This window comes from Amphiura filiformis, chromosome 4, assembly GCF_039555335.1.
Source record: "Amphiura filiformis chromosome 4, Afil_fr2py, whole genome shotgun sequence".
NCBI classification, from domain to species: Eukaryota; Metazoa; Echinodermata; class Ophiuroidea; order Amphilepidida; family Amphiuridae; genus Amphiura; species Amphiura filiformis.
In genome coordinates, this window is record NC_092631.1 from 70,048,497 (window position 1) to 70,071,322 (window position 22,826).

The 22,826-nt window shown below is 37.0% G+C and overlaps 2 protein-coding genes across 2 annotated transcripts; both read left to right on the plus strand.

Moving 5' to 3' along the window:
• Positions 1 to 1,657: 1,657 nt before the first annotated feature.
• Positions 1,658 to 12,014, plus strand: LOC140151322 (uncharacterized). The gene is made up of 5 exons (XM_072173623.1): positions 1,658 to 1,722; positions 4,282 to 4,500; positions 5,858 to 6,022; positions 10,366 to 10,519; positions 10,955 to 12,014. The coding sequence occupies exons 2-5, from the start codon at positions 4,299 to 4,301 to the stop codon at positions 11,016 to 11,018; spliced, it is 585 nt and encodes a 194-aa protein (XP_072029724.1). The 5' UTR covers positions 1,658 to 1,722; positions 4,282 to 4,298; the 3' UTR covers positions 11,019 to 12,014.
• Positions 12,015 to 14,948: 2,934 nt separating this feature from the next.
• LOC140151319 (uncharacterized) lies at positions 14,949 to 22,821 on the plus strand. Its single transcript, XM_072173617.1, has 5 exons — positions 14,949 to 15,073; positions 15,338 to 15,557; positions 16,410 to 16,574; positions 21,931 to 22,084; positions 22,512 to 22,821. The coding sequence occupies exons 1-5, from the start codon at positions 14,984 to 14,986 to the stop codon at positions 22,573 to 22,575; spliced, it is 693 nt and encodes a 230-aa protein (XP_072029718.1). The 5' UTR covers positions 14,949 to 14,983; the 3' UTR covers positions 22,576 to 22,821.
• Positions 22,822 to 22,826: the final 5 nt, after the last annotated feature.

The following is a 22,826-nucleotide window of genomic DNA, read 5'->3' on the forward strand; positions in this document are numbered from 1 at the left end:
GCTCATACTTTTATTTGGGGGTTGGTGGGTGTAAAAAGAACAATATTATACAGTTACCCTGTCAACAAGTTAGTTTTGTGAATTAATCTCTTTTAATCACAAAAGTACGGTTGTTTGATGGGATCATTTATTAGTTTTTAAACAAAACATCATGTACAACTAAATTTTAGGCCTGAACAGCTAACTGTGATATCATGCTAATGAATACAGATGCTTTTGAGTCATTCTCAACTTTAATTTTCACTCTTTTACAAAATTATTCACCTTTATAGCATTTTATAGCTTTTTCGGATATAAAATGTATTTGTTAATGATAAAATTGGTGGCGCTATTTAGTAACTGGAAATTACTCTTTCAACCTTTTAATACAAACAACTCCTTTTATTGTTTGATAAAATATGTTTATAAAATTTCCTTGCTGCTTGTCACCTATTCGCTCTGGAGTCAAGAAAATGACGTTTTCCCGCCCTCTGTTTGTACAGAAAGTCAATGGGGACTATTGTGCACCCTTAATACCGTTTAACTTGACATCAGTGAACCAGCTGTTTCATCGACGATGTGTAGGTAGATAAAAATGATGATTCAATTCAATTCAACGGATTTACATTTTAAATGAAAACTTACCCTTCTAATTCTAAATACAGCAACTAGCTAAATCCGGTAACTATAAAAACATTTTACTTTCTAATTTTTATACCTTTTAACTTGACATCAGTGAAACATCAGTGTACTTTCATTGAGCTGAAGCTAGGTGAAATATAAAAAAAACGAACATAGGGACTTATTTACTTAAGGTTGAAAAAAGTCATATCACATAACAAGCCGGTTGGTCAACTAGCTTACACTTATTACCCAATTATTACTAGTATCACAACTTGATCTGAACTTTGTATAAGTCCAGTCCCTGGGATGCGAGACACATGTCTTTCGTCCCCACCATGCATTACTGCTGAGCTGCTTGTGGGCGAATCGTCTATCGCGTCTTCATTTGTTTTACTCAAATTAGCCGCCTTGAAATTACATGTGTATGCGACCAAATGGGGCCAACTCAAGCATAACCTTTGGGCTGTATAATAACTATGGAACCACTTTCTCATGTGCGCTTACACATAACTATGTTGTGGTAATTTTTGATGCTCGCCTACTGTGTAAAGCGTTTAGTTACCAGCTTAATGGCAGAACCTCTATTCTTCGAAACAATAATACCATATTTACGAATAGCCTGTCGGCATATCAATTCGGCGGCGAAGGAACAATGCGTTACGTAATCTATTGTATTTCCATTACTAGTATAACCGCCTTCGGTCGGTATGTTTCTTCTATTTATCCTTTGAACGTAGGTCAATGCAATCCAACGACCTTGATTGCGTTAATGTTGATCATTATCTTTATTTAACACAATTATTATAGTCATTTAATCACCCGTTAGCGAGAAGTTAATCCACGCAAATCAACAATGAAAACCAATATGAACGATCGGCAGTGATGTCAAGATCGACAACGCGTGATCAAACTATTTACATTATTTATGTTAGGTAATTATCATTTTACCTTTGGGACGGGGTTGATATACTTTTTGAATTAATTACTATTTGAAATGCGCAGCTGCTTGATCCGTGGCAACCACATATAACGTTTGCATATCGTTTTACAGCATTGTAGTAGTCGCAACCAAATTGTCAAAATCAGGTAGGTATCGCGACCGACACTGTAAAGCAGTTAGTAAGTCAATAAGAAAATTATGATGATTTTGATCAAGTTAAACTTTTGATCCAAACATAAGGAAATAATTCCTACCTTGGAATTTTCAAATGGTATTCATCAGCGAGTGAGTGAGTATATCAGGTCGTGATCTTTTTGACCTTTGACCTGCTATAATATAAACAGACCCGTAGAATCCATGAAGTTTGAACCGACCCAGTTCTTGCTGGGAAATGGTTGTTTGGCTTTGATGTGAACAGCTTCTTTGACTCCACATTGAACCACCTAATATCCCTGTCGATTATGTGAACTGTCTAAGTCCAGGAGATTCGATGTGAATGTGGTTTGAGACATCTGATGATGTACTACTAGTAGGCCTCCTATGTTTATAAAACCGTGTTTTCAAAGAGCGCTCAGTTTCACCAATATAGGTAGACGTTCGCCTTTTGTATCTCTTTCCTTGTTGGAAAGGTATAACGTTGTGGAGATAGGAACATGTACGACCATCCGGGACCTACTCTGCCATGTTTGGCTGAGTAACGCTACGTTGAACACGGTCTTTTGTGCCTATGTAAATTATCCTCTGACAGGTATTGTGTTGAGAAATGACCCAACGACTTTCACGTGCTTGGAATTGTAGCATTGACATTTATCAAATTTTGACGTTCGGACAACGATCGGATCTTTCTATATATGCAGATCATATTCGTTAGCCTGATATCTGGCCTTTAAACTTACCAATATTCTTCAGAAACTTGCGCATACATCTTTTCGGCTTGAAATAGACGACATTTGTGTGATATTGGCAATGTCAAAGGTTACGATAATCTGGACTATTCTACTTTACGGGGGAGTCCGAAAATGAACTTTGGCAGGGGCTGAAATGCATTTTTTACTAGCGCAATCTCTGTTTGTAACTAAAGCATTTGGAGTTCCAAGACAATCCAGCGTGTATTTTTTATTCCAACGGGCGGCCGTCCGGTCGGTCATGCGTGAGTTATTCTCGTTTTATACAGGTGTTTTACGTTTCATGTTAATTTACTATTCCTAGTCCACTACTCCGTCATTTATCCACCCCACAAGTAAAATGGACATGACGACCCCGGGATGTGGCGAGGTCAGATGCGGTTGCATGATGGTATAATTGAAGACCGAATTAAAAAGACTAGTTTGCGTCTGACGTCAGGGCAAAGGCGCGACGTGATTGGGTTACTGACCTGCGCAGTACGGCATTTTTGGTCTGGTTGACAGGACGTCATACGCAAACTAGTCTTTTCAATTCGGTCTTCAAGATTGTTGCAAATGGAAAAAGTCACAGCGCCTTCGGCGCGTCAGGTCAAGAGGTCAAATGATGCCAATGATGTAAATAACGGAAGAACCGAACAAGTAAATGCAACCTTTTTTACGGCAAATCAACAGGGATCGTCGAATTGAAGGTAACACAAATGGGTACAATATGATGGTCAATATTGAGGTTCATTTAAATAGGTAGGGAAAGTGTGCATAAATATGAAAAATATGTTTTTTCAAATGGAATTTTACAGCTCTTGCGGTGACCCACGAACACAATGAAAAGGTCAATTTTCATCACTTATTTGTTCTGTTGCGTTCAACCATCTCCAACAATTTTTTCAATGTAAGTGCCTCTGGCCCTAGTGGAAGTAAAAACGGATACTATGGCCAGAGTTCTAGGGCTAAATATAGGCTTCTCTTCTTTGTACATGTACTGCCCAGTTACAGTTTTGCCCTGGCACGGGATGTAGTATACAGACCTGTAATGTCCTTCTTGTCTGTCTTATCCTTGGATGACACAAGGATTTGCCATTCTGTGCGGGTTGGTTTCAAGAACACGCTAACACCCGTAATTGCTCAAGGGCCTTCTTATAGCTTCAGAGGTGCCTTTGATGTAGGGGAGCAGTACTACGTGGCCTTTATATGGGTGTTTTTCGCCCACGTCGCTCGTTTTGTGAGTTTTGGTTGTGTAGCGTTATCGAGAGCCCATTTGGGGTATCCACATTTCGCTAAGGCGTTGTTGACATGCAACTTCTCGTCCTCACGATCCTTACAACATAACTCAAGAATCACATGACCTGCAAAAGTATATCTGTGATATTTGAATTCTTCGACAAGCTCGCTATGAATTGAGCAATGCAATTTTTGCCAAAGCTCACTGCCATTCACAAGATGCTGTGAACTACCAAATCGCAACAGTTTAAAGTTGTTGCTAACCTTAAAATAACCAGACATAGTTTTTTTATCTCCAGGGCCAGATTTATCATTGGGTCAGATGGGCCCGGGCCCAGGGCCCCAAGAATTTTTGGGGCCCCTTTTTGGCCCGAATATCCCTCATTTCGTCCAAAATAGGGAAAAATTGCACAATTTGCCTTCATTTGGGGCTAGATTAGTCTGAATTAAACATTTTTCGCCGGCTCCGGGCGCAAATATCCGAGTAAAACCTGGATACCAAGTATCAGTTTCTGTATTCGTTGCAGAATTCACAACAACCAAGTAACTTTAAAGGGGTTGTTTTAAAAGGAATCATTAATCCATGAATGTCACATTCATGACACCATATTACAGGTAATAACGCGGCCAAGATGAAGATGAACCTAGTCGTCTTAGTTGCTGGTATTTTCATCATATTTTGCAACTCTGCAAACTCCGAATCGGTGGACTGTATCGCTCTCTGTAATGAATGCGTTGAGGTCTCGGACACACTAACCCATATGGGCTGCACTAAGCATTGTGAGGAACACAAGCAGAATGATAATGGCAAAATGTCGTGTTCAAAATTAAGAGGTAACTGTTTTTATATTTAGGTTCTATTCACCTTTACCTCTCCAATCAGATATTCCTTAATCGAGGCAAAAGCAATATGAAAACCAAACAAGCCAACATGCAACACCCATGCCGATTCAGTGGGTTGTTGCCTACAATATACTTTCGGCAGTGATGTCAAGTTCCACCAATTGCGAACAAAATGTATTGGACCACTTTTGTTATTGTTTTATATTTGAAGAGCTTATTTCCAAACCGTGTTAAATTCACAAGATTCACTTTGAAGAAAATTATTCATGGCAATGAAAAATAATTAGATTTTCTATAAAATTACCGTGAAGTGAAGTTGATATATATATAGGACTATGAAAACAAGTTAAGTATAAATCTGGAGACGCAAAACGCAATTTCTGGCATGGACTAAACGCATTTTGACACAAAACACAGTATCTGTAACACAGAACTAACCACATTTTTTCTCAAACTAGTCTTAAAAGAATTTATTAAAAACATACAAAATGTGATAAAACAATCTTTGCACAAAACCCCTTGCATCGCGAAGTAAAATACGACGCTCAAAATAGTTCGAGATTCAACGTTTAGGCCTATGTGAAACACTTTTTTCTTCGACTAAGCATTAGTAAAAGCCACCAAGCTGTGCTCAATAGTACTAAGTATTGTATACACTCAGGGCCGCTACTAGAGGGGCGGGGTATGGGGTTGTGACACCCCCAATCATCATAATTTTTGTCGGATATAATTTACTGTATTGGCAAGACCATGATCGTCGGCAATTTACAAGAGTCATATAAAAATTACATGTAGGCCAAAGCCTATTATTAACTTGTGTGTAATCCGACGAATAGGACTTAACAAGGTTTGGAAATAAGCTCTTCATTTGTAAGAGCTTTTCGATTATTTTTAATGTATAATGTGATGTTTTGGCTATTCATTTGGTATTGCCGACCTTAGAATTTAATGTAGGCATTCTAAACATGATGAGTACTGATAATAAGCATCATTATTATTTTGTAACTTGCCCGCACGGTCTAGTGGTAAGATTAAAAGGTTCATTCCCAAAGAGAGTAAGTAATACATGTACATCTGCTGCTGTCATCATGATTACTAGGTAAGAGGATTTTCTCCAAGGGATATATCACTTTGAAAACGCAAAAATATGAGAATAAATGAGAATTAAAACGCATTTGTTTAAGATTAAAAACAAAAACAAAAACAACAAAAAATAATATCATTGAAATCATTGAATGCCATTTTCGGCTTTTGTAACGTATCTTTTTTAAATAATTATCTTGAGGTTACGGATCTTTAAGTATACATTTGGCATCAATTTGAATGACCCATTGCCTTTTCTTTTTAGCACCGAATAAAGGCATTCTCTCCCTTGAAGATGAGATTGATGCAAATCACGTCAGACTATCAGAAATGATCAAAAACGGTGATTATTCGACCATTATTGAAGACTTATTCGTTGACGATTGTATAAATGTAGTTAATGGACAAGCACCTAGATTTGGGAAGGAAGGTAAATATTTAAATTAGAGATTTCAGATTTATAATAATCAAAGAGATTACGCCCAAAGAATACCTCTACATATCTACCTCGGTACTAGCTTGGAAGTTCAGTGTGTTTCTTGCGTATATATTATATAGCTATATGCAGACATGGATATGCTCATATAACTTTCCACAGCAGGTGATATCCCCTCAGGTGATATCACCTGAGGTGGTCGCACATTACTCAGCAAAAATAAAATCCACAAACCTAATGCACCCCTCAGACCCATAGTGGACTACACATCAACAATAGGTTATGCTACATCGAGATGGCCAGCGGATATCCTAGGTCCTATGGTAGGGAATACTGTGCATCATGTTAAGAACTCAACGCACCTTGTAGAAGAGCTTGTAGATATTCTCATTGATGAAGGGGACATTTACTTAATTCCCACGACGTAGTCTCGCTTTTTACTTGCACTCCCATCAGCAAAGTATTAGACATAGTGAAAGACAGAATTAGTAAAGAATGCTGGCTTAAAGACTACAACCAATCGCAAGGTTTCAATCTAACTGCGGATGATGTAGTTGAGCTTTTGGATTTCATTTTGTCCACGACTTACTTCACCTTTCGCGGCAAAATTTTTTAGACAGCGATTCGGAGCGGCTATCAGATAACATGCATATATTGGTCCAATGTTGGTTTTCGAACGCCAATCTTGGCATCGGCATTAATTTGCTGCCCATATTGGGCCAATCGTGGCTTACCATCGGTAATCTTCATATTGGCATCACAGTGGCAGCCTAAATTGGTCCAATATAGGCCCAATATTTGGCCCAAGCCCAATCTTGGACCAATCTTGGGCCAATGAGCAAATGATATTGGGCCATTATTGAACATATATTGGGCCACCATCGGACCAATATCGCCATGTTATGGGTAGCCCCGTGTCCCTATTAGCCGCCAACATCTTTATGGAATACTTAGAGGATTCAGCCATCATGACCGTCCCAATTGAATGCAAGCCCAAGCTATGGAAAAGATACATCGACGACATTCTGGAAGTAGTAGCCAAAGACGCAGTTATACCGCTTACTGACCATCTTAACCAAGTCGATGAAACACAGTCCATCAAATTCACTTTCGAGAAAGAAGTCGACGGAAAGATACCATTCTTATATACTCTAATTGTTCGCCGCGATGATGGGTCCGTGAAGCTTTTAGTTTATCGCAAAGCCACCCACACGTACACAAACCAGTACCTGAACTTCGAATCGCACCATCCCCTACATCAAAAACTTGGGGTAGTTCGCACACTGTTAGATAGGAAAGAAGATCAGGACAAAGAGGAGGAGGAGAAGATAATTAAAGGTGCTTTGATACAGTGTGGATACCCGGACTGATGTGTGGGAAAAGTCAAGAGCAAAATGGCTACTCCTAAGCCCGGGGGGGCACTCCCTATCTGAAATGGCAGGGATGTGCCTCGGCCATGTTAAAAGTATGGGGCATTCAGGTCATATGTACAATTGAATATATGAATACAAAAGCCACCTAAGTCCATACTTTGGCCAAATTGAGTTAAGCATGGGAAATTGTTGCTATGCATAGGCCTGTCATATGCATGAAAGAACAACTCAAATTCATCCTCTGTGTCTATTGGGCATGTGAAAAATAGCATGTATGAAAGAATCACCCAATTCCATGATTTGAGTCTTGTAACACATTGATTGAAATCCAGTATGTATAAAAGTCCACTTGTAACACATTCATTGCTATAGAATGACTTTTGAACAAAAAATGGGTTTAATAAAGGAAAGTGTGTGGTTTATATTACATGGCAGAATGCTTATCAACATTATACATACCTGTGTGCTTTATTTTGTATTATCTTACTAGTGGTAATCTCATTCTAACATTGTTGTCTTTGTATATGATTCAAAAAACCACCCAAGTCCAAAATTTAAAATGAACCCCACGAAGTCCCTGAAATGCTAATCGTCATACCTAATACAGGTTAATCCACTCATTTGCAGGTAAAACTTACCATATTGACCAGGTAAATATAACTGAAGGAATTAAAATGATACACAGGTTTTTCTCTCAAAATAACTTCGCATGGACTTAGGTGGCTTTTGTATTCATGTATTCAATTACAAAAATATGGGGTCATTCAGTACACACCCTGAATAAAAATAGGGTCATTCGGTATGAAACTTTGAAAAAAGGATGGTCATTGGGGTAACAAAAAGTAAAATGGGAGTCATTGAGTACAGGATTGCCAAAAGAGCATCATTAAGTACACATAAATAAGTGCCAAATGCGTAAAAACAACTTGGCCACCTTGGAAATGAGAAAAATCTCATTATTTCTGGAGGAGAACACAAATACCACCAAAATTTGGGAATTAAAAGGGGGTCATTGGGTATAGCAGGAAATAGAAAAAGGGGGTCATTGAGTACATGAATTTTTTTAAAGGGGGTCATTGGGTAATAGGTAGGACCATAACACAAAAAGGGGGTCATTGGGTACAAGCCGGTTTGAAAAGGGGGTCTATCCGAGGCACATGATGCATATCTGTCATGGAAGTGCCCCCCCGGGCTCCTAAGCAAAAAGGAAAGAAGTCTAAAGACGACAGTGAAAAATCCAGGGGATTGGTGACGTTACCGTATGTTGAAGGGGTGTCCGAGCGTGTTGCTAGAGTCATGAAATCTGATAACATCCATGTTACGCACTCTTCTTGTCCATCCGAAAGATAAACGCGAGCCGCAAAATTCTACGGGTGTCATTTACTCAATCCCATGCAAAAACTGTGATCTCACATACATAGATGAAACTGGTAGAACATTCGGGGAGCGCTTAGATGAACATAGAAGTGAGGTAGAGAAAGTCCATGATGCAGTCATGTCTACAGTAGAATTCATCTCGACCTTTGCAGGACTTAAACCCCATTAAAAGCTATAAAACCAAGATAACACTCATTGAAACAGCTCAACTGATTAAATCGGATCTTCTCTGGTTGTGCACATGTGTCTGTTTTGCATGTGCGATATCGCAATAAAGCTGGTATTATAGCTTCAGTTGGGTAACCGATTATAAAGGAAACGGAAGGACACAATGGTATGTGGACCTTTGTTCACGAAATGAGACAATGACCTGCTTTTTGTTAACCAGCATTCTTGAAAATGAGCAACATAATGATTGTTGACTTGGAAATAATTTCTTCATATTTTTGGTGTTATTTGTCGTTTACATATCCTTCCTAAAACACAAAAGTGCGACCCTCTCCAAACACCTAAATTAGCTAAAAATTTAGGACATGTTACAAAACTATATTTTCTAGAATTTCATAGAATAATTTAAATGTAGCTTGTACCGTTTTTTTGTGGCATCCTTCAGAACGGAGCGGTCCGTTACCAATATAGCTCAATATTTTCGGTCAAATCTCCATTCAATTAACACGGGGAGTTGGCTAGCTATGAGCTAGCTATGCTTTGCCCTCACTCATATTCTACGAAAGTGCGACCCCTTCTGAACATCTAACCTAGCTGTAATTTTAGGTCATGTTAGAGAAATATATTTGCTAGAAGTTTGGAGAATAAATTAAATATTGGCTGGTTATTTTTCACACAGTGATGTTAACTAGTCAAGTGCCCATTCTTCCAACATACATCATTTGTAGAGGTCACGCGTCAATGGTGAGAGCACTGTGTATTGTGTATAGGAAAACGGACAGTAACTGCAGTATGCGCTACCGATATCCGCACCAGAACCAACAGGAAAGCTTCGCAATCTACCATCCATAAATCTGTGATAACTGACAATGTTGTGGACAATAATCATATCATCAATTGGGAGGAGGCAAGGATTGTCGGCAAAGAGAGTGACAAATACACAAGATGGATAAAGGAGGCCATCACCATCAGAAAGCAAGGAGCAACAATGAACCGAGACGAGGGCCAGTACAACCTAAGCATGCGCGTATTTGGGGGGGGGCTTTGGGGCGCCAGCCCCCCGGGGTAAAAGCAGAAGGCGGCCAAAACGAAGGGGCGGCGGAAGACGAATGGGAAAAAAAAACAGGGGCGGCTAAAACGATGGGGGCGACAAAAAGAAATAGTAAAGAAAAAGAGCGGAAAAATTTGAAAAGTATAAATTTTTTTGAAACAATGGTACTATACATTAAAATGTGTTACTTTTAGGGCGCTAGCGCCTAAAAACATGATGAATTTATTCAAGAGGCAAGTACTACAATATGTCCTTTAAAAAAATCGTCCGGCTGTTTCCTTTAAGAAAGTAGAATTAAACGTCGAATTATATCGAAACGTAATAGATTCTAACTTTCTGCGTGCTTTTGGCATCCTATGTTTTTCCAGATACAAAGCAGGAATGGTTCGAATATTTCGGAAGCAATCCCAGTATTAATCGGGAATCATTCACCACTACTGCATTCGGTGAGAATACTGGAATGGTTTGGGAAGATGGTATCGCAAATCTCTACCAGGACGATACACTCATTGGCTCAGAACGGTAAGCTTCATAGTATGCCAATTAAAGTACTAAAATAAATATACCGTAATCTGACACCCGCCATTTTTTTCGCCACGTTGCGATTTCTTTTCACCGATGACGGCAAAAGATGATCACCCTTTTACGAGCTATTAACCAATAAATTGTTGTGGGGAGTTGATCCTAGTACTTTTATTTCTGGCTCACATAAGACGTATAGCCCTTTTTTTTATCCTAAAAGAAGAGGGCATATTAACGAATGCCCATTATCGCAGTAGTAGTGGGGTGGGGTGGAATGGTGTTGAAGGTAAATTTCATCGCAAAGACAGCTACTTTAATATTGAAAAGCCTCATTTAACATGTTTTAATGAATAACAAAAGGACTGATCAGTATACCGATCTACCTGGAAAGAGATGGAGATAAATCACGTAAATTGTGCTTTTGTCTTTTTGCAGATATATGCATGTTTACAAGCGAGTCAATGGGACTCTGCTCCGTTACATCGAGATATATTGGTAATTAAAAACAACAAAGTTCATTCTCTGTCTCATTCTGCAGACGAGTCGTAATCTGAAATTTTGGGTGATGGCTGCTGTATACATTAATTGAGGGACTGCGTGGAATCAACCTCTGCTTTAAGCCCGTGATCTTTTGTGTTCTTTAAATTATTATAGACATAACTTTTAAACTTCTTATAAATGTAGGAATGATAATGAACAAAAAATATAATAATAGTAAGCGAGTGTCAAGTGAAAACTAACATTTTATCTACTTTTTGTTGATAATGAGAAGATGATTATAATTGTAAAGATATTCACCGCCTAGAAGATTAACACAAATTGCTTGTATGACAAAACGTGGCTCCGGTAATTTAAAAAGTGGTAAATTTTAAAGGGTGATTTTTTTACATGATAATTATATTTGAAGTTATATACTTCATTAATATATTCTTGTTCATTGATTGGTTAAAAGTGTGTCACGTGATCAAAAATAGTTCTACCATCAGTACTCCTATCCGTAAATAGTACCTCTAAGCCGTAAATAGTATTTTTAATGTCCCGGATGAGCCGTAAATAGTACCTCCAAGCCGTAAATAGTACTTTTGACCATGCCTTCCGCGTGCGCGCATTTGATGCGACGGAACAGTTCACGCACGCGAAACTGCCATAGCGTGATTTCTCGCTGCTGTAATTGGTTAGCCCGATTTTAGCCTATTCGATTTTTTGAAGGGCAAAATATAGGTTGTGCTTAAATTGGTCGTGCTGTTCACTCAGGATAGAAGCTGGAGAGTCAACATTTTCTTTTAACCAATCAATGAACAAAGAACATATTAATGAAGTATATAAAACAAATATATACTGCCTTTATTCGAAGTTCTGGTTAAAACTATGGTCCCTCGTTGAGATCAATTAATACTATTTTCCTTCGGGGCTGCGCCCCTCAGGAAAATAGTACTATTGATCTCACCTCGGGCCCATAGTTTTAACCAGAACATCTCATGGCAGTATATATTTGTATTTTTATTGTTTGGCTATGAATATACTAGTATCCTAGACCATTAAATATTGAGAAATTCATTGATGATCATTATTGCATAACAATAAATAAGCGATTAACTATAGAAAAAATAGCAGCTCAGTGGGTAAAAAAGGGGGAATTGTGGTCATTTTTAACAGCAAATAATGGTGATGCGCTATGATGTTAAAATAGGTTGAGTATCCTCTTTTTAAAAAAAAATTCCATGTCTCACCCCAACATAAGTGAGTGATATGGTGTTGTAACGTTTTGCCAACCTTGGTAACAAACATGGCGACGACCGGCTACTGTGTCTGTATATTACCGCAATTGTTCTCCCGGTGCGTGCCATTTTTAAAACTATATACCGGTAACTCATAACACTTATTACAAGGTATAGATGTTTTATATACAACTAAACATGGATTGAGGAGAAGTAGTCAAAACTACTGGTCCCGATGTGTTGGATCAACACCGAGGGACCAGTAGTTTTGAATACTTGCCCGAAATGTAACATGTTGTATTTGCTTTACTATACCTCATGACATGGTAAAATGAAGCATAATATTTTGCTTACCTGATTTTATTGGAAGATTTCTGTTCAGTCAATTGACCAATTTTATTCTTAACACTCCATAAATAAAATTTTGTTTCATAAAACGTCAAATCCGTTTGTTATTATCCATCGGTATAAAGGGCGCACACCACTGAATAATCGCCCTATTTAATTCGCGGACCTATTTTCTCTATAATTATAAAAATACAACTTTTTTGGCGACTCAAATTTATGCATAGGCTTTAAACTTTTATTTAAGCTATAATTCGCCACTATTTCTGATTAATTAGTCTAAAGACCAGCCCAAAATACCTCAAATTACCGGAACTCATTAGGGTTACACAAATGGCGCATTGATTTAGTGGTGTGCTCCCTAAATCTCGGCAAAATAACTGCAGCATTTTCACGATAAACGCATCTGCAGAATCGCCGTTGTGTAGCATAATGCTACGTCTGAAGAAACGGTGACGCGCGGGGTCGCGACACCATGTGGTAGTAGAGGTACGGAAGACTTACTACCCCGCGTGCGCGTAATTGCACAGGCGCGAGAACTAGTCAAAATACCGTACACGGACGCTGGCGTTATTAACCAATAAGATGTCTGGATAACCTAATAAATATTTATGAGGTATAGTAATAAATGTTACCCCGAGAAACAAGGTGATTAAGCGTGGGTTCGAGGCCCAACTCAAGACGTTGGGTTTCATCTTTCAATTTTTTACCCATTATTCTTGTTCCGTGTGCAAATCCGCTGGATTTTTTCTTTGTTCCCCATAAACATGATGAAAGAAAGCATTATCAATCTAGTGCTAATATTGTTTAGTGAACATTTCATATATTATGCTACTAAATACTTATCAAAAAATTCAAAGGCCAACATTTGTCAAGGAAAGGTGTTCAATGTTTATCCCCGTGTTAATCTCAAAGCACCATATGTTTTCAGCATTTGCAACCTGTCTAAAAAAAATTGTGCAAGTGGAAAGCGCCATCTTTGGCAAGTAGAAAATACTGCTGTGGTTGTGACATGATGCTCACATCAACGTTAAGGGAGCAGTCCTAGCTTTTAAATACCGTTTGTCTTATTCATTTTGGTTTCGGCAATCCAGAGATCTGCTTCACTCAACCCAAATGTATGAAATCCCTTTTGTGCCTTTTTAGGAAATTGAACAGAATGTTATATCCAAATACCAATATATCCAAGTACAGTACCGTATAAGAACATTCATTTGATTAGAAATGATTATGTAACAATAATATTGCTCAGTATTATAATGTATTGAAGGCGAGAGCAGCAAGGTGCATTTAATCACTGACAATTATGGAGCGCCAAAAACCAAAAAGAAATTGCACTAAGGCGCTGTGAACTAGGCACAAAAAGCAAAGAATAAACAATGATAATATAATGAAGGTGATACCCTGTGATACAAGCAACATTGAGAATGTTGTACTACATTGGAATATTTAGGAGCCTGTATGCATTTGCAGATTTGTAAGCGTTTTTGCAAGTTCTTTGTTCTCTAAAAGAATTTTCTTTACCACACTATCGACGTGCAATGGATTGGGGTGAATTAGTCCGAAATGCCCTTTCAGTACTTTCGAAACTAATTCAAATTTGACCCCCTTAACGTTGACAAAAACAAAATTCAACGTTTTATTGGGGTATGGACAGCCCTATTCTTCGTATCACAAAAATCTTGTCCCGAAATAATGTAGACCGTAAAGGTTTTAGTCTTATTTGCCTAATTTATAATGGGTATTTCGTTTCGACACTCTTTACATCATAACTCAAGGATTACAAGACCTACGAAGGTGTAAATTGTCAAGCCCACTTTAGAAAAGATTTCGACAGAGCAGCTGACAGAGGTCATTACTATGAGGATACATACCACTATTCCACCAATTACTAACAGCGAACTTCTCTAATTGGCCTAACCATTCTGACTCCTCTCCTTCGTTTAACACTCACTCAAAATTGCATATGATTTCGAAACAATTCAGTTGCTGAATATCTTATGCAAACATTAACTTTGCGCCATCAACGTTGCCGAATTTATAGCAATCTCATTTATGCCACTTTGAGAATTTGGCGCCACATTTGTAATTCATTTTAGGAGCCTGTGTGCATTTGCAGATTTGCAGATTTGCAGATTCGTATGCGTTATTGCAAATTCTCTATTCTCTAAAAGAATTTTGTTTGACAACACCGTCGACGTGCAATGCATTGCTCATTTGGAAAGAAACATTTCAATTAAATAGATTTGAATAGTAAATGAAAACCTAACCTACATCAGTGAGCCAGCTGTGTACTTTCATTGAGCTGTAGTAATTAAAAGGATTTACATTTTAGATAAAAACCTACCCGTCTAAATAACCGTTTTTTGTACTGATTAGCGATTGCTATCTTCTAAAATAAATGCAATCATTTTCTTTTCTGGTCGACAATATTTTTGACATCAATGAACCAGTGCACTTTCATGGAGCTGAAATCAAAAAGACAACAAAGGTAGTTATATCATTATTGCAGAAAAAAGCCATACCACAAAATAATGAGAATGATGGCTAAATGGTGAACTAGTAGAACAAATCAGTGATTTCACATATTTAGGTGCTATAACTGGCAAACCATCTAACCTGATAACATAAGTTTGCAACCGGATTAATTATATTTCTGTATTTTGTGTATGTGTTGTTCATAACAACCAAGTAACTTTAAAATAATTCATTAATCAATGAATGACATATTCATCACACTACATGTATATTACAGGTGACAACTAAAGTCAAGATGAAGATGAATCTAGTCGTCTTAGTTGCTGGTATTTTCACCTTGTTTTGCAACTCTGCAAACTCCGAATCAGTGGATTGTATCGCTCTCTGTAATGAATGTGTTGTGGTTTCGGACACACTAACACATATGGGCTGCACTAAGCATTGTGAGGAACTCAAGCAGAGAGATAATGGCAAAATGTCTTGTTCAAAATTAACAGGTATATGTTTATATTTTCATAACACATATCTATTTTACGAACAGACGAACAAACAACATGTTAAGCATGTTCAGTGGATGCTTGTCAGCAGTTTAGATCAAATCTTTAGATACTGTAATTCGCTAAAAACAATGGGAATTATTTGAGCATACATTTAGCACAAATTGAGACTGAGGCGCAAGTACTAAGGTCAAGAATTCTATTGATATCATTGAATGTCAGTTTCAGTATTTGTGAAGTATCTTGTATATACGATAATAATATCATCGTTGGATCCCATTTTTGTCTCATCTTAAAGGAGTAGACTATATAATCACTATTCCGTATGATGTAGGGGTTGTTTTTATATTGGTGAGTGTATGTAAGTGACAAATTGGTTTTGGTTAAAGTTTTGATTACATTGTATCAGTGAGCAGTTCAAAGCATACATGTACTGCAACCAAACTTTGGTCAAAGCTGCATGTATTGGTGGTAATAAATGTCATACATTGTAAAATAGGCTGACAATGAAATATCTGCTCTAATAAACAGTTTAAATCCAACTCTAATATCATACTTGTGCCATTGATGTACTATGGGAACTTCCATGTAATGGTGGTGTTCAAGGTCACACACTGGAGCCAGAGGTCATTTGAGGTCTACTTGTATGTAAAATAGGCTGCAAATAAAAAAAAATAATATGGTATCCAATGAATATTTGCTATGGGGTGTTCACTTCTCGTGTCTTCGAACGATCTTTTTTTTTTAAACTTCTTATCAAAAGCAGGTGGTCATCAAAGCTTGCGGATTTTCATGTGTATCAAGTGGCATCATCTCGTGTAATTGGAATGAATCATTGCCTTTTCTTTTCAGCACCGATCAAAGGCAGTCTTTCTCTGGAAGACGAGATCAATGCAATGAACGCAAGAGTATTAGAATTGACCGAAAGCGGTGATTATTCGGCCATTTTTGACGAGTATTTCACTGATGATTGTATAAATGTAGTTAATGGACAAGCACCTGCATTCGGGAAAGAAGGTAAACATTTGAATTACCGGCACTTCAGTTTTAAAATAATCAAAGCGAGTATACCCGAAGGTGTCGACTCAAAACTACCCCGTGTGTAACGCTTTGGTAAATCCGCCATTCTTGTTTGTTGCTCATGTAGGGCAAATAGTGTCCCTCTGGCGTTTTTCGGCAAGAGCCCGAAATCAAATGATAATAGGCCTTATGAGTTATATATCTAATTGGTTTTGCTCAAGGTCACGCTTTAGCGAGGACTCTGCGATGACATCGATCGTGCGAGACCATGAAAACAAAAGTCAATGACTGGTGATTTGAACGCGTATTCGAAAATGTTGCAGAGATCACGTTCATTATACGCTGCGTCATGAACAGGTTTAACAAACTCCCGTAAAAATTCGTTCTTAACCAAGCGACTCGTTAATAGGCACATATGCTTATTATCGAATTTTTACGGTAGCTCAGTAATGCTACTTGCGCATGTACATTGTTAATTTAATTTAATTTTATTACGAACTAACGAGGCGCTGGCCAAGCCGAAATAGTAAAGGGGTAACCCTATTGGTTTAGGATATGGATTATCTTCAAACCTACACCCTCCGGGGCACTCAACCTAAATTTTTGTATGCGCCCGGCTGGAACCTTGGGAACTAAAAGCTACACTTGTCAGAGTTTAAGACTCAAAGAAATGGAGCATGATCCAAAAGTATGACTCCCTCAACGTCAAATTTCGTCCCCTTCCATGCATCCATGTAAAAAGTGAGAACATTTTCAGCGTAATAAGCAGCACAATTACGAGGCAAATACTTTAGTATGTCTGAATTGCATTGTTGGCCCGCATAAATTATTGTAAACAGCAAAACATGCGAAGGTATTGGTGCATGTCCCGATTTCATCGAAGTGGAATTCCTAGAGCTACTGGAGCTATAGCTATATACCCACAATTCCCAGGGGCGCTTGGAATGTCGCTGGTGTGGTAACCACAAATCAACTGTTTTTTCACGATTTGATATGACAGCATCTAGAGCTAAATCGCTCGATACCTTGTACTCTAATTCAAATAAATTCATGCATCCGTAACATGAATTTATCAAAAAGACGAATCCGGATTTGGCCGTCTGCCGCATTCATAAGGATATGATACTAAAATCTCATCAACAATAATATAATAATAATAATAATAATAATAATAAAAATCTTTCTTTATTGAGGGTAATTCCACTTCAGTGTCAAGCACTGCTTTCCAAGCAGGCCCTCATACAATTATAAAATACTGTAATACATATTGATACATAGTAAATTTACATCTTACACATGGTAAATCAATAATAATAATAATAATAATAATAATAATAATAATAATAATAATAATAATAAACCAATATTTCTATAGCGCAATTTATCGCAGATGCCCATTGCGCTTTACAATTAACAACTAAAAAAGGAAAATGCACACACATAAAAAATACAATATAAAATTAATTGACACTGTATATTAAAAACAACACCTTAAAAGTAATCTAAAAACAACCAAAATATTGCAGCAATAATGTTTAAAAACCAATTTGCCAATGTACATAATTTTAAACATGATAAAAGATAGTTGTACCAAACTATAACCCTACCCAACCGGACCCGCCACCCATAATGGTCACGGCACCACGCCACATCCACGACACATCACCAGACAGACCGATCCCGAATCGGCTCCATACCCCCGACTCGCGACGCTACGACGGCAGATGTGACGTCACACGAGAGTCGTCAAGGGACCTCATGATGGTCGGAACGCAACTCCCGGACAATCAATAACATAATAAATACTATTGAACTCATATGGCAAAGATTATACAAAATACAAGCTAAAGCTAAAATGTCCTTATAAAAAGTACAATTTATAAGGGAATAGAAATCCCAAATTATTTAGAAGGAGTATTTGTTCGCGCTTTAAATTGATACAAAGACATATTATTTAATTCTTTGCGGATTTGAGGTGCAATTTCATTCCAAGTATTAACAGCTCTGGCATGGAATGTACGCTTGCCTGAATTTGAATTACATTTTGGTACAACAAGAGAATTTGATGAATGATTCCTGGTAATATGCATATGACTATCATGAACAAATTCAAATTTAGATGATAGATAAGATGGACCCAGGTTTCTTAAACACTTAAAAACTAAAATAAGAAGTTGATTATTCCATCTATCATTTAGTTTTATCCACTGTAGTGCACTCATTAAGTTACTTATTGGTGTTCTAATATCAGCAGATAAAATTGTCCCGGCTAGCTGATTTTGTAACACTTGCAGCCTTGCTTGAGATTCACAAGAAAAATTACTCCATACAGAACTACCATAATCAAATTGAGGCATAACAAGTGCATTTGATAACATAACAATGGTTTGACGAGGCAGGAAGTATTTAACACGCCTAATGACACCAATTTTTTTAGAAACATTTTTACATAAATAATCTACATGAGCTGACCAAGAAAGTTTAGAATCAAGTTTTACTCCAAGATATTTAAACTCGTGAACTCGTTCAATAATAAAAGTATCCTAGATTTATATCATTAAACTTTTCAAGCATTTGGTTGGTACCAAAGACCATAAACTTGGTCTTATCAACATTTAAAGTAAGTTTGTTTGCATGAAACCAATTTGCTACACTGCAAAGACTTGACTCTAATTTAGCTTGCAATTCCAAAACATTCTTTCCTTTACACATTAAACTTGTGTCATCTGCGTACATGATAGTTTTACAGTTAACAGAATTAGGCATACAATTTACAAAAAAAAATAAATAACAAAGGACCTAGGATTGATCCTTGCGGAATTCCAATATTAACATTTTCAAAGTCAGATAAAGAAGAATTTACACTAACTGTTTGAGATCTTTTATACAAATATGATTTAAACCACAGAACCTCTTTGCCTTGAACACCATATTTTTCAAGTTTTTTAAGAAGTATTTCATGATTGACCGTGTCAAAAGCTTTCTTTAAATCAATAAATATAACACCAGTAGCGAATCCACTGTCCATGTTCTTAAGTATAAAATCTTCTACATTAAGTAAAGTTGTGGTAGTTGAATGGTTGGCACGGAAACCAGATTGATCTTCAGAGAGAAGACCTGCATTAGTCATAATCATATACAATTGATCATGAATGGCCCTCTCAATAATTTTGGAAACAATTGGAAGAACAGAAATGGGCCTATAATTTCCAACATCAGTTTTGTCACCTGATTTACAGATTGGTGTTACTTTTGCTTTTTTCCATAGATCAGGGAAAATAGACTTACTTAAAGATATATTACAAATATATGCAAGACAATTTGAAATGTAAGGTCCAGCTAATTTGAGCAAATAAAAAAAGAAGATAATTGGGGACGAGGCTGTCGATCTAGTCACGTGCCTTATTTACTTTCTCTATATTCACACATACCACTCCACGCCATACATAAATTCTCACAGCCACATTTCCCCAAAATGAAATTTAAAAAAAGGAAAACTAAGTTTGGCAGAGGTGGGGTTCGAACTTACGGCGCACCGCTATCATGGATACTCCACTATGATGAGCCTAGCGCCTTAGACCGCTCGGCCACGTGTCTTATTGGTATCCATTTTCAAACTTATTTGAACATATAATGGCAACTTCAAGACAAAGACAGAAAACGTACCATATTTTGGAATTTTATTTGCTTAAAAACATTAATGTGTATTAATTGTTGTTAACTGCGTGTTCTACATACAGAAATCCGACAATAAATGTGCCTCTACATGGACAATACATTATATCGATTTTGACTCGCCGGACACGTGCTCGTTTATACATGTGTGTCAGTTTATTACTATAGTGGAGCCTGCCATTTTTCTAGTTTTCTTGTATATACGTTCGATGTTTTTATCATTTATATAAAAATTCCACATTAGACCTCCATTTTTTTCAGGAAATAAAAGATTAGATTACCATACAGTAATCTTTGGCGGGGTCTAATGTAATTTTTAACGTTTTTTCTATCCTTATTCTTGCTCAATTAAAAAAAATATTTTGGCGTATATAAAATTGAAATAAAATTCTCTGCCTCTTAAACGACATCAAATATGCCACAATTGGGTATCACGAATCGTTATATATGATGTGCAGTAATATATATATATTTTTTATACATAGGATGCATAAGATACTTCAATTTCACACAAAAAATATTTCATTGAAAACCCTCTCACTCGGCTACTTAAAAAAGGGAGCCACGCTTCCCTAGAATTTGCAATAAATGAGCATTAAAAGCTTTCTTATTTTAGCAGCATTCCGGAAACACTTGGCGATTGGCGAAAAGAGGAGTAATATTCACATAACATTATATAATTGTGTACAGGGTGTAACAATAAAATTTATACAATTGCATTCTGACTTCTCAGGAAAAAACTATAAGAGTTATGGCACAAATGTTGTATGCAATACAATCAGTAATATCTTGGCTAAAAGAAGACGTTTATTTAGTTTCTTTACTAGCTTGGGTTCAAAAGGTATGTCCGATTAATTCAATCGTCCAGAAAACGTGTTGGGCCAATTTTGCCATGTTTGCGCATATCAAATTTGAACCGCGTAGATATGCTTATCGTGCATTAAACATCAAGGAACCGACACAAAAGAATTACAAGTGGTGTTTCTTCATAATATAATTAACATGAACATAATAATATTATGATATTTCTTTAAAATCTATAAATAAAGTCGTGAAATTTCTTTCAAATTATCTTGGAAAATGAGTTATAAACAATCTTATGGTTTCTGCTGCATGACTCTATGTGCTACCAAATGTCACAACCATAAAAATACGCTCTTCCAACGTGAATTGGGGTTGAAGTTGTCACAATTTCTAATAAAATGAGGTTGCTATGTCAGTGCTTAGTTGTGACTGTCAAAAACTCAAGGAGATATTCTATTATGTAATCATTTCTACTACTTCGAATACCCCATTGTTTAAAACTACCTATCATAAGAGCACCGTCCAACTGGTCCATGGTTCAATTCTATTCAGTCACTTTTGTAACACTTAGACAAAAGTGGCCCAAGCGGTTACATAATTGGGCATATTTGCACTTGTATACCATCGAATTTATTGGAACAAAGCTTATCTGATGGCTAAAGAAATTATCTTGTTAGACATATAAATATCAAACCAAAAAATAAGCGGCATACTTGTGTCATTCTACTTTCAAAATTGTACAAATTTTATTGTTACACCCTGAATATCGTATTTGTAAAGTTAATGTTAAGAAACTCAAATTAAACGGCGAGTTGTATCGAAAATTAATAGATTCTACCTTTCTGCGTGCTTTTGGCATCTTATGTTTTTTCAGATATAAAGCAGAAATGGTTCGAATATTTCGGAAGCAATCCCAGTATTAATCGGGAATTATGCACTACTAGTGCATTCGGGGAGAACAATGGAAAGGTTTGGGAAGATGGCATCGCAAATGCCTACCAGGACGATGCACTCATTGGCTCATATCAGTAAGCTTCATAGTATACCAATTAAAGTACTAAAATAAATATACCGTAATCTGACACCCGCCATTTGTCGGCACTTTGCGATTCCTTTTCTCCGATGAAGTCACAAGATGACCAATCTTCCTTTTTAATACGAGCCATTAACCAATCACGGGTTGTGAGGAGTTGATCCTGGTACTTTTATATCTGGCTCTCATTAGACACATGGCCCCTTTTCATACGAATGTCCATATCATAGTAGTAGTTGGGTGTGTGGAATTGTGTTGAAGGTAAATCACATCACAAAGGTCAGACAGCTACTTCAAATATTCAAAAGCTTCATTTAACATGTTTCAATGCATGGTAATAACAAAAGGACTGCTCAGTATACCGATCTACCTGGAAAGAGATGGAGATAAATCATGTCAATTGTACTTTTGTCTTTTTGCAGATACATGTATGTTTACAAGCGAGTTAATGGCACTCTGCTCCGTTTCATCGAGATATACTTCTAATGAAAAACAACAAAGTTTATTCTCTGTCTCATTCTACAGACGAGTCGTAATCTGAAATGTTGGGTAGTGACTGCTGTATACATTATTGTGGGACTGCGTGGAATCAACCTTTGCAGACGAGTCGTAATCTGAAATGTTGGGTGGTGGCTGCTGTATACATTATTGTGGGACTGCGTGGAATCAACCTTTGCTTTTATCCTATATAATTGCGTGTTATTTAAAATATTATAGACATATTTATTATCTTTTAA